General features: G+C 37.1%; 1 protein-coding gene across 4 annotated transcripts in view; it reads right to left on the bottom strand.

Moving 5' to 3' along the window:
- VCAN (versican) overlaps positions 1-17,996 on the bottom strand; it is a 120,555-nt gene that overhangs the window by 2,082 nt on the left and 100,477 nt on the right. For all 4 annotated transcript variants that reach the window (XM_019965391.2, XM_019965393.2, XM_019965392.2 and 1 more), the window contains one exon: positions 4,923-5,067. In XM_019965391.2, coding sequence (XP_019820950.2) covers positions 4,923-5,067 — 145 coding nt within the window. The remainder of the gene's footprint in view (positions 1-4,922; positions 5,068-17,996) is intronic.

The following is a 17,996-nucleotide window of genomic DNA, read 5'->3' as shown; positions in this document are numbered from 1 at the left end:
TAGATTTCTAACAATTATTATTTCCATTTCTCTGAAAAAATTTACAATGTATAATAACAACATAGCTCTAAAATATGGACTTTTCAGTGTAAATAAAATACATCCAGGTTCAATTATGTTTATTTGTTCTTTCTGTCTTCTCTATGGAGACAGAGAGCAAGTCAGGACATAGTATTCATGCCTCAGTTTTGTAATTACCTTATATATATAAATTTCAACTCTTAAGAAAGGTAAGTAAAGGTAAATCTTAGAATATATAACCATCATTTTTAACCTACAATAAAAAACTCTGAATAGCAACAAACTTAGTGATGATAGAAATAGTAAAAAGGAAATAACAGTAAAAAAAACTTTGTAATTTTGAAATTCAAGAAGGTAGGAAAGTTGATTCAACAACATTTGTATTAATTTGTAATTTTACTCATATCAGCGTACTTGCTTTAAAAATATACTAATTTAACTCTAAGTGATTGTGTTTTGCTATATAGTTCTAATAAAAATATAACTTAACTTCAATATAATTCCCCTGAATGACATTTCCTACCCATAGTTTACTTTAAGAATGCCATCACAAGGCCTACAAGGGTATGCCATAGTCTCTCATGAAATAATGCAAATCTTCAATGGGAGAATGATTACCAGAAACCTCGGAACCAAGAGGTTTAGATGTCAACATCCTAAAATAACCAGGCAAGAATACTAGTGTGGATCGCCATGCCCTCCTCCAGGGGATCTTCCTGACTCAGGGATTGAACCCGTGTGTCTCTTATGTCTCCTGCATTGGCAGTCGGGTTCTTTACCGCTAGCGCTACCTGGGAAGACTATTAAATGGTTGCGAATGTTAAATTTATGTACATATCCAGAAGGCTGTTTACAACCAGATTCTTTTGCAGTGACAAATGCAGGTTTAACTTAAATATTTAGCTCTTTAATTTACTTCTGCCTAACAAAACAAGTTAGAAAGTATTGACCCTATAGCAAAAATTGTCTTTAATAAAACACAATCCAGGCATATTTTTTTCATTCACATAAGAAATTGTGTCTCAGATAGCCATAACCTAAAAATAGTTTATAAAATCCTGCTATCTAAAACTAAGAAATTAGAAGTATTTATGCATATAGTTCCTTTTCACAAATTCCTAGAAGGTAAACTGAGAATTCTATAATAATATGTTATTTTCAATTAATAGTCTACACTATATATAGTTCAATGATAACCCCCATCTGCATATCTACACTTCTTTTATTGTAATATGGAAAGTCTACACTAGGGCCCAGACACCAGTAAGTATCAGAATGAGATAGCAATGATATCAGTTAGATAACTCATACTTGATTCTGGCAAATTAAAAGTTGTCTTTAAATTTGAGAGGAAAGCAATGTATAGATTTCTTCCAAAACTATAAACGAAGACTTATTTTGAAGTTAAAATAATTCAAGGAGTGTGGTATTGGCAAGGAAAGGCAAATAGACTAGAAATAGATACACATATATATGCTTGATATTTGACAGAGCAACATGGCAGAGCAGTAGCGAAAAGGTAGTTTTTTTTCATTTGGACAATTGGGTATTCATATGGAAAAAATTTTGGTTCCCTACCTCAGAGAGTCCATGGGAGATCAATTCTAGATGGTACACATACATAAATGTAAAAGATAAAACTATAAAGCATTTAGCAAACAACATAGGATATCTTTCCAATGTTAGGGTAGGTAAGAATTTCTTAAGACACAAAAAGGCTTAAAGCATAAAAGAAAACTCAACAAAATAAACAACTCTATTTATCAAAAAATGCCGTAGGGTAAAGAAAAGCTACAAACTAGGAGTAGATATTTGCAACATACAATTATCAGGGGATTAGAAACTAGGACATTAAAAACAAAAACAAAATACAAAAAAAACACAAACTCCTGCAGATCAATATATATAAGAGAAGCAATCAATCTTTCAAAATAAGCAATAGAAATGAGCAGATAGCTTACAAAAGAAGAGCTATGCATATATGAAAAGATTTCCAAGAAGAATCATCCAAGACAATGCAAGTTAAATCAGAAGAGATAACATTTTATACCCACCAGACTGGCAAAAATTTCAAAGTCCGATAAGATCAAATGTTGGAGAAGATGTGGAGTAACAGGACCCCTCACACATTGCTGGTGGGAGTGCAAATTGGTACAACCACTTTGGAAAATAATTTGGCATTTTCTAGTAAATTTGATGGTATATATATCCTATGACTCAGCAGTTCACTCCTGGAGAAACACTCTATGGAAACTTGCAGAGATCTACCACAAACAAGTTCAAGAATATGCATAGTGACATTGTTTATAATTGCAAAAACACTGACTATAACCCAAATGTCCACTTATAGAACTGATAAATAAAATGTTATATAGTCATACAATGTAATACTACACAGCAGCAACAATGAAGAAATACAGCTACATGCATCGATGACGTGGATTAATCTGACAAACATAATGCTGAACAAAAAGAGCAAGGCACAAAATACAAACTTAAAGTTCAAAAATGTGCAGAACCAAACAATTTGCTTACAGATACAAGCATAAGTGACCATTTTTAAGAGAAAAGTAAGGGAATTAAGTCATTATCTGTGGTTGGATTTGGAGATAAATGGATGGGATTGGAAAAAACCTGCAGAACGCTCCAAAGATGCATGAATGGCACGTACTAAGGTTTGTTTTTTTTAATGTCTTTTGTAAATAATGTAATTCTTCTTTGTAATTAATTAAAACTACCTAGGTCTGTAAAGATGTATAAATTATCTGTAAAGAGAAATGAGTCTATATAGATATTTATAAAATTCATAAAATTCCCCAGGGTAAAGATTAACAAAGAATTAAGTTTACATAAATAAAAATCAGACAGTAGGGAGATAAAATATATGAATTGTTTTGTTTTGGTTTCTTCCTCGTTTAACGAGGTAGACCTAATGTTTTGTAAATCTTTCCCCATTGGGAAATGTATACCATGATGCTGCTTTTGTGAATCCTTTTTAGATCTAGGCCAGTGGTTTTCAACCGGGGGCAGTTTTCTTCCTCTTCCCGCTTCCCCAGGGATAGTTGGCAATGGCTAGAGACGTGGATGGCTGTCACAAAGCAGAGGAGGAGGATGGAGAGTGGGGGAGAATGCCTCTGGCATTCAGTGCATAGAGGGAAGTGTTGCGTGTTCAGTTGCTTAGTTGTATCAGACTCTTTGCGATCCCATGAGCTATAGTCCACCAGGCTCCTCTGTCCGCGGGATTTTCCAGGCAAGAATAACTGGAGTGGGTTGCCATTTCCTCCTCCAGGGGGTATACCTGACCCAGGGAGCGAACCCATGCCTCTTGCATCTCCTGCACTGGCAGGTGAATTCTTTACCACTGAGCCACTTTGGAGGCCACAGAGGGCAGAGATGATGCCAAACGCTCTGCAAGGCACAGAACAGCCCCCGCAACCAAGGGCTGTCGGGCCCAGAGTGTCAGTAGTGCTGCTGTAACATACCCCAGTATAGGAAGAAACAACACTGGAGATAAAAGAACGTTTGCGTCATAAACCGAAAAGTATGACTCTGGGGGCATTTGGAGATCTAAGAAGGCAAACATGACATTTGGATAAAGACAGACAGTTCACTAAGGACTTCTCACACTAGGGAACAACAGGGAAACAGCAGGGAAAACAGCAAATAACTTGATTTGCTGTTTTCACAGGCTTAAGTGCTAAAGTAACATACATAGTCAGGAAAGCTGCTCACACAGAAAGGATATTCAGAATAAATTCTGTTTCAGAGAAGAGAATAGCAGAGTGAAATAATCACAGATACTGAGTTTCGACTCAGCTTTGTGTAAATTACTGTTCTCTGTGTTTTAACAGAATTTCTCACTGGTGTTTAAGTCTTTTCTAAAATATCTATAGAGTATATATTTTTTGTTTTATCATTTTTATATTAAAAAATAAGTCAAATGGATTTTATATTTTGCATTTGTGCTTTGTACTCTTAATTGAGGTGGGTAAAATCTGGGTCTAGAAGTTAAATATGCATGTTCTAACACCATTATCAATTGTAACCAGGTTTAAAAATTGTGATGCAATTCTTGTTGTTTTTTTTTAAGGAAGAAATCTACATAGTATGGCTTAGAATTCAAACATATTGGTCAATGATAAATGCTGAAAAATCAGCTTCATTAATTTTATCTGTTAATGTCAACTAAGCAATTCTCCTCATTCTAGAATTTATATTATAAATGTTTTTGTTTTATCACTTCTTGAAAATAGTCATAATAGATATAGGGATGGTATTTTTGTTTTGTGGTTTATGAGCATAGATTGAGCTTCTAAGGGACTGATTGAAAAACTCAAATGCCTATAAAGACCAGGAGCTTAACCAGAAAGGAGGGAAAGTCCGAATGAGGAGCACAATGAGGTGGGGACCACAGCCCCCACCAAGGCAGGCAGTGTTGTTTAGCTGCAGTACTGTAAGCCACTGATAAATTTGAACCAAATTAGGGCCAAATGGCACCAAGTGGTCTTTTTTATTTTTAAGTAAAAAATAATTCACATTATCTTATGGTATATCCCAGTTTTTTATTTTTGATAACTAATTTTTTTTAATGCTTTCCTCATCAAAATTAACAGATTTGTGGGCCCTTGGGGCTGACAGTTGTTTTTCTTAAAAATACTGACAGGTAGTTTTTTTTTTTACATAAATGCTACATTATTATCTTAAGCACTTGAAATCTAAAATGAAGACATTACTGAAAACAAACTTTTCAATTAAATTGAGAAAGTAAACTGTTCCAGAGCAATAAGGATGCTGTATATGACATCCAGCTTATGTCTCAAAGAATGACGTTTATTCTTCCTGAATTTACTTGATAACTGAAATGCAGATTAAGTATACCTTACTGATGGGTTAATCATTACCTGTTCCTTTCTTGCAGGTGTAGGTGAGATGGTAATTGCAGGGAACATCATTCCACTGGCCATTCTCATGCCATATAATCACAACACAATCTTCTCCAGTAGAAAAGAAGCTGTCTGGTTGGTTCGGCCTCCAGTTCTCATATTGCTGTAAAAATGCAGGGAAAGATAACTGTTGAAGCATACTATAAAAGCGATGGCTCCATCACAGCACAATTGAATTAGAATGGGCTCAGCAATTCCTGTTGAACAATTTAGCTCAAATAATTTTGGTGGTAAAGATTTTTACACTTTGAGTGGAAAATATGTGTTATCTCCAAGTCTCTCTTCAAGAAATATGCATATTTTTTCCTTTGACAATGAGATATATCTAAGGAACTTGGTGCTATTAATAGTGCTTCCCAGTGGTGCTAGTGGTAAAGAACTCTGCTGCCAATATAGGAGACAAGAGATGCGGGTTCAATCCCTGGGTCAAGAAGATCCCCTGGAAGAGGGCATAGCAACCCACTCCAGTATTCTTGCCTGGAGGATCCCACGGACAGAGGAGCCTGGCGGGCTACTGTCCGCAGTGTTGCAAAGAGTCAGACACAACTGAAATGACTTAGTGTGCACGTGTGTGTCCTAGATTTCTAAATATGAAATCAATGCTCATTTTAAGAATTTTAACCATGGCATTATTGTTAACTGTAACAACATTAATGGCAGTGCAACAACTAGAGACAAAAATCATAAACTCGGCACTCTGATCTACATGTTTCCTTCCAGACTCTATGTGTACATATACTGTTATGTAGTTGTGATTATAGTGTGATAAAAGGTTCAGTCCTTCATTTATATTTTTATCACTATAAAGTAGCTTTCTTTGTCTTATTGAATTAAATTGTTTTATCCAAATTCTTTGATATATTGATATATATGTAAATTGCTATATTTGTTCTTTATTTATCTAATATACCTATGCCCATCATTTTACACTCAACTTCCCTGAGTAATTCTGCTTTAGATATGATTCTCATGTACACCATACAGTTGTGTTTGCTTTATGATCCGATCTGCAAGTTTCTTTAATAGGAACATTTATCACATTTGTGTATATTGATATACAAGATAATGCTTTTAAAATACATCTTACTAAAAATGTTTTTTAAATGAATGTTCAGATAATTAAAAAGAATTTTATTGATCTGATGTTTTTCTACTGGTTGCCTTTATATCTTTAGATAATTCCTATTGATTCTCTGGTTTGAGCAATGACATGTAACCAGAAATATCTTTTAAAGCCTTCCACTAGTTTCACTTTTCACTTTCATGCATTGGAGAAGGAAATGGCAACCCACTCCGGTATTCTTGCCTGGAGAATCCCAGGGACGGGGAGCCTGTTGGGCTGCCGTCTATGGGGTCGCACAGAGTCGGACTCGACTGAAGCGACTTAGCAGCAGCAGCAGCGATACTTGGAACATGGAACAACAGACCGGTTCCAAATTGGGAAAGGAGTACTTCAAGGCTATATATTGTCACCCTGCTTATTTAAGTTATATGCAGAGTGCATCATGAGAAATGCCAGACTGGATGAAGCACAAGGTGGAATCAAGATTGATGGGAAAAAAATCAATAACCTTAGATATGCAGATGACACCACTCTTTTGGCAGAAAGTGAAGAAGAACTAAAGAGCCTCTTGATGAAAGTGAAAGAGGAGAGTGAAAAAGTTTGGGGCTAGTGCACTGGGATGACCCAGAGGGATGGTATGGGGAAGGAGGAGGGAGGAGGGTTCAGGATGGGGAGCACATGTATGTGCTGTGATGGATTCATTTTGATATTTGGCAAAACTAATACAATTATGTAAAGTTTAAAAATAAAATTAAAAAAAAAAAAGTTGGCTTAAAGCTGAACATTCAAAAAACTAAGATCATGGCACCTGGTCCCATCACTTCATGGCAAATAGATGGGAAAACAATGGAAACAGTGACAGACTTTACTTTTGGGGGCTCCAAAATCACTGCAAATGGTGACTGCAGCCATGAAATTAAAAGATGCTTGCTCCTTGGAAGAGAAGCTATGACCAACCTAGACAGCATAGAAATTACTTTGCCAACAAAGGTCAGTCTAGTCAAAGCTATGGTTTTTCCAGTAGTCACGAATGGATGTAAGAATTGGACTAAAAGAAAACTGAGCACCAAAGAATTGATACTTTCGAACTGTGGTGTTGGAGGAGATTCCTGAGAGTCCCTTGGAACACGAGGAGATCAAACCAGTCAATCCTAAAGGAAATAAGTCCTGAATATTCATTAGAAGGACTGGTGCTGAAGCTGAAACTCCAGTACTTTGGCCACCCAATGTGAAGACCTGACTCATTGGAAAAGACCTTGATGCTGGGAAAGATTGAAGACAGGAGGAGAAGGGGATGACAGAGGATGAGATTATTGAATGGCAACCTGTCCAGTTGGTGATGGACAGGGAAGCCTAGCATGCTGCAGACCATGGGGTCGCAAAGGGTCAAACACGACTGAGCAACTAAACTGAACTGAACAGTGATATTTGCCTTTTATTTTAGCACCAATAATAGATGAAACCCTATTCTAGGTACTTCGTATGCATTATCTCTTACAATGATCCAGCAAGACTGGGAATAACTTGGACCTTAGAAATGTTAAACACCCAGAACTTTTTGGTTTACATTCAATTTTTTGTCACCTTAAAATGTAGCCTCCATATCAAGCAACAATTACATGAAAAACATAGTCCTTATGCCTATTCAAAAGTAACAAACTTTAGTGAGATGAAAATAATATTGCACTATAAATAAGAAAGCAGTTTCCCAGCTGCCAGACTCTTAACTAGAATGTGATATGGGACAAGTTTGTTCAGGTCTGTCTGACTCGACTTGGGTACTGCTTTCCCAATATGCTTTGCTTACTGTCAGCTTTTACATCACATCTAATGTTGACCAGACTGGTGGAGACACATTTCCTTCATCTGAAAGGAATATAGATTCAGATTTATGGGACAATGGCAAATATGACATCTCTCTGGGCATACAGATTTATTAATCTTTTCTTGAATTAAATTTAAAATTAATTTTTAGTGGTAAAATCTGCCTACCAATGCAGGAGATGTAAAAGACACAGGTTTGATCCCTGGGTTGGGACGATCCCCTGGAGAAAGGCATGGCAACTCACTACAGTATTCTTGCCTGGAGAATCCAATGGACAGAGGAGCCTGGCAGACTCCAGTCTACTGGGTTGCAAAAAGTCAGACATGACTGAAGTGACTTAGCATGCATGCACCTTGAATTAAATTTAATAAGTTTGTGTGTAGAAAACAAACTTATGGTTACCAAGGGGAGAAGAAAGGAGGGAGAGAGAAATTGAGAGGTTGGGATTGATATATATATATATAAAATAGATAACTATACATGAAATAGATACTATACATAAAATAGATAACTAATAAGAACCTACTGTACAGCACAGGGAACTCTACTCAATACTCTGTAATGACCTCTGTGGGTAAACAATCTTAAAAAGAGCGTGTGTGTGTGTGTGTGTGTGTGTGTGTGTGTATATATATATATATATATATATATATATAAAGAGCATGTGTGTGTGTGTATGTGTGTGTGTATATATATATATCTGATTCACTTTGCTGTATAGCAGAAACTAACAACATTGTAAATCAACTATACTCCAATAAAAATTTTAAAAAAGGGGGAAAAATAAGTCTGTGGTTGCAACAATGAATTAGATTCTATTTGAAAAAAGAGAAGAAAGAACTGAATATGACTGAAGGCAATTGTTCCCAATTCAGAGCATGCCAAGAGCTGTTATTTCCAAAAGCTATTTTTATGTTTTAAAAAAATGTATAGTAAATTTACTAGAAAATGGTTCGAATTTTCCTTTATCCTCAGGAAAAAAAAATGTGGTTTTTAAAACTTTATAGTGAAACAACCTAGATCTTTGAAAAATAACTTGTGAGATGAAGACCTTAAGTTTGAAAGGTAGACGATTAAGAAATCTTCTACTTTTCTTTCAATCTCTTTGCTTAACTTTGCTTTGAAATACACATCAATCATGTGAAAATTAAAATAGGAGACAAGAGACCTCTGCTATGTAAAAAAGCGTCTCTGAAAAGTGATACAACTGCAAAGAATTAAGGGGAGGTTAGTAAAGATTTTTTTCCCCCAAAACACAGAATTAAGGATGTTTTTATTTCTCCTGTGGAAATCCAGAAATTACATGGATTTAAATCCATTCTCTTAGCCTGGAGGGTACCACCGAGTTACCCACTAGGTGACCCTTGGAAAGACGCTTAGAGGAACATACACACCAAGCCACTCTGCCTGGCAGGTTTTCCTGCAACAAGGAACTGACGTTTGATCTGACCTGGGTTTCTAATTATTTCTTTATTTTTCTTTCCTTATTATCTCTTACCCTCTGTGTTTTTTTTTTTGTTTTTTTTTTTTTTGCTATCTGCTAATGGAAAAGGAAATGGAGCAACATTGCAGATAGAAATGTCACATTTGTCCTGCTGCTGTATAACTAAACTGTCTTTATAGATGAATTAAAGCAGGATAAAATAAAAAATTAATAAGTAAAAGAATAAGAATCCCCTAAAACTAATAAAGATCTACATTTAATACTTTTATGGTGAAAGATTCCAGAGTTCCTCATATACTTAACTTGGAGCTCAATATTTTCTAGTTTACTTTCTAACTAACCGTTTCCAGGAAACCAGTGAATGTCCTCAAAGGTGGAAAATTTTCCAGTATCCCAACACATGTGTACACTGTGCAATGCTCCCCTCTCCTTGTCCCTCCCATACTGTTCGTCTCCCTTCTTTGCTCTATTTTTCCTCATAACACTGATTACCTTCTAATATCCTATGCATCTTATTTACTTATTGCATTTTTTTCTCCTTAGCAGAGTGTAAGCTCATTAAGGACAGGAGTTTGGGTTTCTTTTGTTTACTCCTGTATCCTCAGTGCCTGTATCCTCAGGAGCTATGGCTGGCCCCTGATTGAAGATGTTGCTTCCCCCTGGTAACCGTAAGCAAAACAATCACAAAGTCAGCAGAGTTAAATAACCATTCTGGGAAACGGTTGGCAATGCACACCAAGAGTCTTAAACAGTTCTCAACACTGGACCTCGTAATTCTACTTCTAAAGGGTTATCCTAAAAAATAACCAGAGGTGTGAACATTTTATCTAAAATATTACTTACACTAGTAGTAAGTGGGAAAAATATATAGAGCAAACATATATTTAGTAAATCTTGGGTACAGCCAGACAAATGGGATATTATATAAGCATTAAATATCTTGTTATTGAGGACTATACAGGAAGATGGAAGATACTAAAAGAAGTGTTAAGTTAAAAATCAAAGTACTAAAAATATACAATGATCCAAATTTTACACATACTCTCAGATGTAGCTGTTTGTATGCGTGCATATAAAGGATCAAAGAAAAATATGTGATCAAATGTCATATATAAAGTTTATACCCAGTGCTATGAGATTAAGGTAATATTTTATTCTACATATTCTTACAGGTTTGACAACTTGCCTTGAGTAAGTATGAATTACTTCTGTAATTAGTAAAAATGAACAGTATAAAATGATCTATGCAGTGATCAGAAAGAACTTACCAATTTCTCAGCTAGCCCTTTTTTAATCTAACCTCAAGAAATAGCATTTCAAGTCATCCAAGTCCCTTAACTGCCATGTATTTTGCAGCTGACATTTCCTCCTGATCTGAACAATAACCATCTCATTTTCACACTGAAATGAGATTCTGATTCCATGCCACCAAAGCAATTCTCAGGCCTTAAGCTGCCCAGACTCAGACCTCTGGTAAAAGATTTAATTGTTTTGGGTGGGAATTGCATTTGGCTCACAACAGTGATTTAAAACCCGTGTTCTGTGTTGTTGCTTGGCAGAACTGTGGCTTAATGGTGCAGGACCAAATTTTAAGTCTGTGGTTTTTACAAGAATGTCTGATAGCCACAGGCATGTCACACTATTACCTCATATCTGATTGCTCCATTGTGCACATTTATTTTGGCTTGGATGCTTTGATTTTGCTCCATGTTACTGCCAAACTGACTTAGCAAAGGAAACTGCAGTTTTCTGAACAACTTTCTTTGTATCCTTCTGAATTCTTTATAGCCTTATTTAATATCATTTATAGGACGAAAGAGTAGAAAAAATAAATCATTGATTTTAGGTTTAATAACGTATTTTTTTTTCCACTAAAGCTAAATGTGAGGAAATCGGTTCTGAGTTATAAGAATGTAACTGAGCCTTGTTCATATAGACCGTGACTCATACATACAGAAGTGTAGACTCTTGGATCAAGCAGAGAAAAATTCTCTACTTTCACCTGGATTATCTTCTCCTCACTGGGATTATAAGCCAACATTCTGGGTGATCCAGCCCAGATTGACCCTCTTCTAGGATTGGATGGACAAACTAAGAATTATCCCAAAAGACCAGCATGGTTTGGGGAGAATTCATCTTAACATTGCAAACAGAAATAAATGCTGACCAGAGACTGCTTCTGTCTCAGAGACTCATGTTCACCATTTTAAACCTTGAACTCTTTTTCTTTCCCATAGAGACCAGAATTAGATCAATACCGTGTCTGAAAAGAAGCCCCTACATTACTTTGCATTTTTATTCTCTTCTGAGGGCAGAGGAAATTATGACATAAAAGTCACACAGCTGATGGCAAGCCAGATCAGATGTAAACTTTTCTACATGTTCTGTAATAGACTTGCATTTTATCAGATCAGATCAGATCAGATCAGTCGCTCAGTCGTGTCCGACTCTTTGCGACCCCATGAATCGCAGCACGCCAGGCCTCCCTGTCCATCACCGACTCCCGGAGTTCACTGAGACTCACGTCCATCGAGTCAGTGATGCCATCCAGCCATCTCATCCTCTGTTGTCCCCTTCTCCTCCTGCCCCCAATCCCTCCCAGCATCAGAGTCTTTTCCAATGAGTCAATTCTTTGCATGAGGTGGCCAAAGTACTGGAGTTTCAGCTTTAGCATCATTCCTTCCAAAGAAATCCCAGGCCTGATCTCCTTCAGAATGGATCTCCTTGCAGTTCAAGGGACTCTCAAGAGTCTTCTCCAACACCACAGTTCAAAAGCATCAATTCTTTGGCGCTCAGCCTTCTTCACAGTCCAACTCTCACATCCATACATGACCACAGGAAAAACCATAGCCTTGACTAGACGAACCTTTGTTGGCAAAGTAATGTCTCTGCTTTTGAATATGCTATCTAGGTTGGTCTTAACTTTCCTTCCAAGGAGTAAGCGTCTTTTAATTTCATGGCTGCAGTCACCATCTGCAGTGATTTTGGAGCCCAGAAAAATAAAGTCTGACACTGTTTCCACTGTTTCCCCATCTATTTCCCATGAAGTGATGGGACCGGATGCCATGATCTTCGTTTTCTGAATGTTGAGCTTTAAGCCAACTTTTTCACTCTCCACTTTCACTTTCATCAAGAGGCTTTTTAGTTCCTCTTCACTTTCTGCCATAAGGGTGGTGTCATCTGCATATCTGAGGTTATTGATATTTCTCCCGGCAATCTTGATTACAGCTTGTGTTTCTTCCAGTCCAGCGTTTCTCATGATGTACTCTGCATATAAGTTAAATAAGTAGGGTGACCATATACAGCCTTGACGTACTCCTTTTCCTATTTGGAACCAGTCTGTTGTTCCATGTCCAGTTCTAACTGTTGCTTCCTGACCTGCATACAGGTTTCTCAAGAGGCAGGTCAGGTGGTCTGGTATTCCCATCTCTTGAAGAATTTTCCACAGTTGATTGTGATCCACACAGTCAAAGGCTTTGGCATAGTCAATAAAGGAGAAATAGATGTTTTTCTGGAACTCTTTTGCTTTTTCCATGATAAAGCGGATGTTAGCAACTTGATCTCTGGTTCCTCTGTCTTTTCTAAAACCAGCTTGAACATATGGAAGTTCACAGTTCACATATTGCTGAAGCCTGGCTTGGAGAATTTTGAGCATTACTTTCCTAGCGTGTGAGATGAGTGCAATTGTGCAGTAGTTTGAGCATTCTTTGGCATTGCCTTTCTTTGGGATTGGAATGAAAACTGACCTTTTCCAGTTCTGTGGCCACTGCTGAGTTTTCCAAATTTGCTAGCATATTGAGTGCAGCACTTTCACAGCATCATCTTTCAGGATTTGGAATAGCTCAACTGTAATTCCATCACCTCCACTAGCTTTGTTCGTAGTGATGCTTTCTAAGGCCCACTTGACTTCACATTCCAGGATGTCTGGCTCTAGGTCAGTGATCACACCACCATGATTATCTGGGTCGTGAAGATCTTTTTTGTACAGTTCTTCTGTGTATTCTTGCCATCTCTTCTTAATATCTTCTGCTTCTGTTAGGTCCATACCATTATTTAAACCTTGTATGAGCTGCTTAATGCTCTATACTGTATGAAAAAGTTACTTTAGAGTCCCAATTAAATGATCACCTCTACACATCTGTACAAAAAGAAAATGTGCCCCCAAAGACAACCATTTCAATTAAATTTAATTTATTAACTTTTCAGTTACTGTTTTCTCTTTCTTTTCCCCCCAATCAGATTCAAGCAAGGTAGCTGCCAAAAACATACACTGATTCTAAAAATCCTGGCCAAAATCCAACAGTCACATACCATTCTATCAATTGAATGTCTCCACAACCAGAGAATTCATTCTGAATCAATCCTAATATTGATTGAAGTTATTCACCAGAATCTATCAAATTTTACAAATGCTTAGATTATTTTTTTCCAAATAACCTGTATCTTACTGTCAAAATTTTATTCCTGTCTTAAATGAACATAAAAGCAGAGAATTACCCTGCAGATCTCCTGGAGCACATGAAACTCCCCTGCCTGCAAACATTCTCCACCCTTGGAGAGTGAATTCAGTTCCACAGATCTAAGAAGAACTTGACTTAGTTCTCCCAAGCAGAGTGGCTGAAGAGTTATTCTCTCCTCCCCAGCTCTTTGAAAGTTTCCATCTTGATTCAGTCAACATATTGGAAGGGAAAATGTATGTACTGTGTTTTGGGATGGGGCTAGAGTCTCTGCTTTTGAAAGTTACCAGAAACCTACTAAACTCAGTCAGGGTTTACATCCTTTCAAGGTGACTCTGACTGTTTAGTGTCTTGGAGTCCGAACTGTCATTCAAAGATACCAGCGGACTTTTATCTTTAAAATACACACCACCATGATCAATGGCCCTGAAATCTCAGCAGATAACTAGCATCACGAGCATGAACAAAATAAACTGAGGATAAAACTGTAATGTAAGTAATTGACTTTTTTCTTAAGTAAAGATAGATCACTGTCTTTTTTCTAAGGTTAAAAAGCATAATTCATAGACTCACAGACACAGAAGGGAAACTTATGGCTACTCAAGGGGAAAGGTAGAGAGGAATAAATTAGGACTTTAGGATTAAAAGATATACACTACTATAACTAAAATAGATAAACAGCAAGAAAGACCTACTGTATAGCACAGGGAACTACATTCAATATCTTATAAGAACCTATAATGGAAAAGAATACATGCACACATACATGTAACTGAATTACTTTGCTACACACCTGAAACTAACACAACATTGTATATCCACTATACTTCAATTTTTCAAAAAGCATTATTTCATTAATAGACAAGGTTTAGAAATAAATCAGGTATTTTGCTTTGCTTTACAGCAGGAGTTAGCTTGGTTCAGCTTTGAGCACTGCTTTCTGTTCAAGAAAAGAAACATACCATCCAGTATTAGTTACTTCTGTGATAGTCACGTCCCAGCTGGTCCTTTATGTGACACAGATATAAACAGATCAATTTATGAGGAAATAGGCAAGCAGCTGGATGGTGAAAAGAAAAGGCTGGATCAAGGAAGGTTCTTGAAATGTGGAATGACTTACTCTCCTCCTCACATGCTGCTACTGCTAAGTCACTTCAGTCGTGTCCGACTCTGTGTGACCCCATAGACGGCAGCCCACCAGGCTCCGCCGTCCCTGGGATTCTCCAGGCAGGAACACTGGAGTGGGTTGCCATTTCCTTCTCCAATGCATGAAAGTGAAAAGTGAAAGTGAAGTCGCTCAGTTGTGTCCGACTCTTAGCGACCCCATGGACTGCAGCCTACCAGGCTCCTCCATCCATGGGATTTTCCAGGCAAGAGTACTGGAGTGGGGTGCCACTGCCTTCTCCGCATCCTCACATGCAACATTCCAATATAATCTTTGTTTTTAGCCTACCAGGCTCTTCTGTCCATGGAATTCTCCAGGCAAGAATACTGGTGTCGGTTGCCATTTCCTTCTCTAGTGGATCTTCCCAGCCCAAGGATTGAACCCAGATCTCCTGCACTGCAGGCAGATTCTTTACTGTCTAAGCCACTAGAGAAGACTTTGTCTAGGAAATCTTTTGTCTTTAAAGGATAAAGCCAATTCAAAAATCAAACCCCTGAAGATAACAAGGTCATGCTTCAGCCTCTAGTAGAGAAAGAATTCCTGGAACATGAAAGAGCTTTGTTTTTAAATTCCTTTATCCGCATCTTAAAGCTAAGACATTTTCAAAGCAATGGACCTTATCAAAACTTGGTTGATAACTAGCCCTTCTCCATAATATTTGACCCATTTCAAATTCTTTTCATTGAGATTTTATGATTTATTTGGTCAAATAACTACAAAGAATAATCAATGGAAACAAATTGGTTCTGCTAAAGAATCACTCTGTTTAAAATCTTTTGGTTTCTTTTCTTCTCTAATGAAATAAAAAAAAATATTTTCACACACTAAATGAAATTAAAGTTCATCTTTCTGTGACACAAATTTGACACTTACTACCATCACACACACACACACACACACACACACACACATTCACCCCTACAAGTACAGTATTTCTTGGCCTCAGGGAAGGCAGCATCTAGGCTAGACCTTTGGGAGTGCCCCTGTTCACGCAGACCTGTGCTGTGGATAGGTTCCCACCATGAAGATGATAGAGAAATTCCAAAATGGTTAAATGACTACCAGAATCAACAGCAGCAGACTCCTTGAGATGGGAAAACAGAGCTGTCCTTTGGACAAACTTGTTAGCTAACTAAACAATATTTACACACTAGGCCCTGGGTAGAGTTTGAATTTGTGCTTGAGCAAAAAGTACAAACTGTTTCATGTCATGGATCTTGAGGCTCTCTCATATCATCAGTTCAGTTCAGTCACTCAGTCGTGTCCTACTCTTTATGACCCCATGGACTGCAACACTCCAGGCCTCCCTGTTCATCACTGACTCCCAGAGTTTACTCAAACTCATGCCCATTGAGTCAGTGATGCCACCCAACCATCTCATCCTCTGTCGTCCCCTTCTCCTCCTGCCTTCAATCTTTCCCAGCATCACGGTATTTTCAAATGAGCCAGTTCTTCACAGCAGATGGCCAAAGTATTGGAGTTTCAGCTTCAGCATCAGTCCTTCTAATGAACAGTCAGGACTGATTTCCTTTAGGATGGACTGGTTGGATCTCCTTGCTGTCCAAGGGACTCTCAAGAGTCTTCTCCAACACCACAGTTCAAAAGCATCAATTCTTTGGCGCTCAGTTTTCTTTATAATCTAACTTTCACATCCATACATGACTACTGGAAAACCATAGCTTTGACTAGACATGCCTTTGTTGGCAAAGTAATGTCTCTGCTTTTTAATATGCTGCCTAGGTTGTTCATTACTTTTCTTTCAAGGAGTAAGCCTCTTTCCATTTCATGGCTGTAGTCACCATCTGCAGTGGTTTTGGAGCCCAAGATCTCCCACGTATATCTGAACTGCAAATCTTGAATCTGTATCTGCCAAGGGCCTCCTCTGTCACTGACCTTGGACCTACACACATATTTTTCTACAGTTTTTCCGCTTCACTTGAGTTAGATTGAATCTTTTGTTCTTTAAAATTCACTGGAATTTAGATTATCTTAATGGCTTTGTGTTTTAGAACTACTTTGGGTTTTGCCAAGTATGTTTAAACAATTAATCACATACATTCCATTGATAAAAACCACTCTTGACATTTGTCCAGTAAAGTCATTCTATGATATAATATATTATTGTAATTGTTGGAAGAATTTATTAAGGCTTCAAGTTATAATTTGGAGTTGTTTTTTTTTTTTTTTTTCCATGAACAATCCAGTCTCTACTTTCTACCTAGTCTCCCTTTCCCCAAACACTGCTGATTTAATTCACTGTAAAAAAATTTTCATAATAAAACCAAAAATATCCTCTAGGTTCACACGCCAAGCGAACCAGCCAAGGAAAACTTTCCTCTGTTATTACTGTGCATAAAGTGAAGATACAGGAAAGATTGGTCCTAATATTTGCCTCAGTTGCTAGGATTTTACTAAGCATGTGACTTCATGTGTTAGCTTCAACTGTATTTGAAAAATCATCTCATATCACATGTAACTTTCAAGTTCACAATATAATGCAATTCATACTAGAATTTTAAAACCTAAAGCTATAGGGACTTAACTCACAGAGAATATTACTCCTGCAGGAATTTAAGTGCAGTTCTGGGAGTGCGAAGTTTTGACATGCAAAATACTATCTGGCCACTAGGTGGTGATATCCATCCATCACTATATTTTGAATTACCAACTAATTCACAGTTAAAGTAGAATCCCCCCAAAACTACGATTATTTACTCTATATGGGAAAAAAAAAAAGATTAAAATTATCTGTGTTATGTCCTTTCAGTTTTGTGAGGAAAAGTAAGAAGAGAACACTTTTCTAAAAAATAGATCTCAACTAAACAGTAAGTACCAATCCCATTACATTCTATTTGGCTACAGGCCAGTGTAGCTATAATCTAAACTTTCTACTTGACAAAAACATTCAACTACAATAGTTTATTTTTACTATTTGGGCTTTTTAAATTATCAGATAACTTACATCAATGGTGAAACTGCATCAGAAACAAGCCAAATCTATAATAGCCACCTAAAATCCTTAGAACAGGGCAGATAAAAAATAAGCACCTATACAGGAGAGTGAAAAGGTTGGCTTAA

Source organism: Bos indicus, chromosome 7 (genome assembly GCF_029378745.1).
Source record: "Bos indicus isolate NIAB-ARS_2022 breed Sahiwal x Tharparkar chromosome 7, NIAB-ARS_B.indTharparkar_mat_pri_1.0, whole genome shotgun sequence".
Classification (NCBI taxonomy): Eukaryota; Metazoa; Chordata; class Mammalia; order Artiodactyla; family Bovidae; genus Bos; species Bos indicus.
The sequence above is the reverse complement of the archived record's forward strand: the minus strand, read 5'-3'. Positions and strand labels throughout refer to the sequence as shown.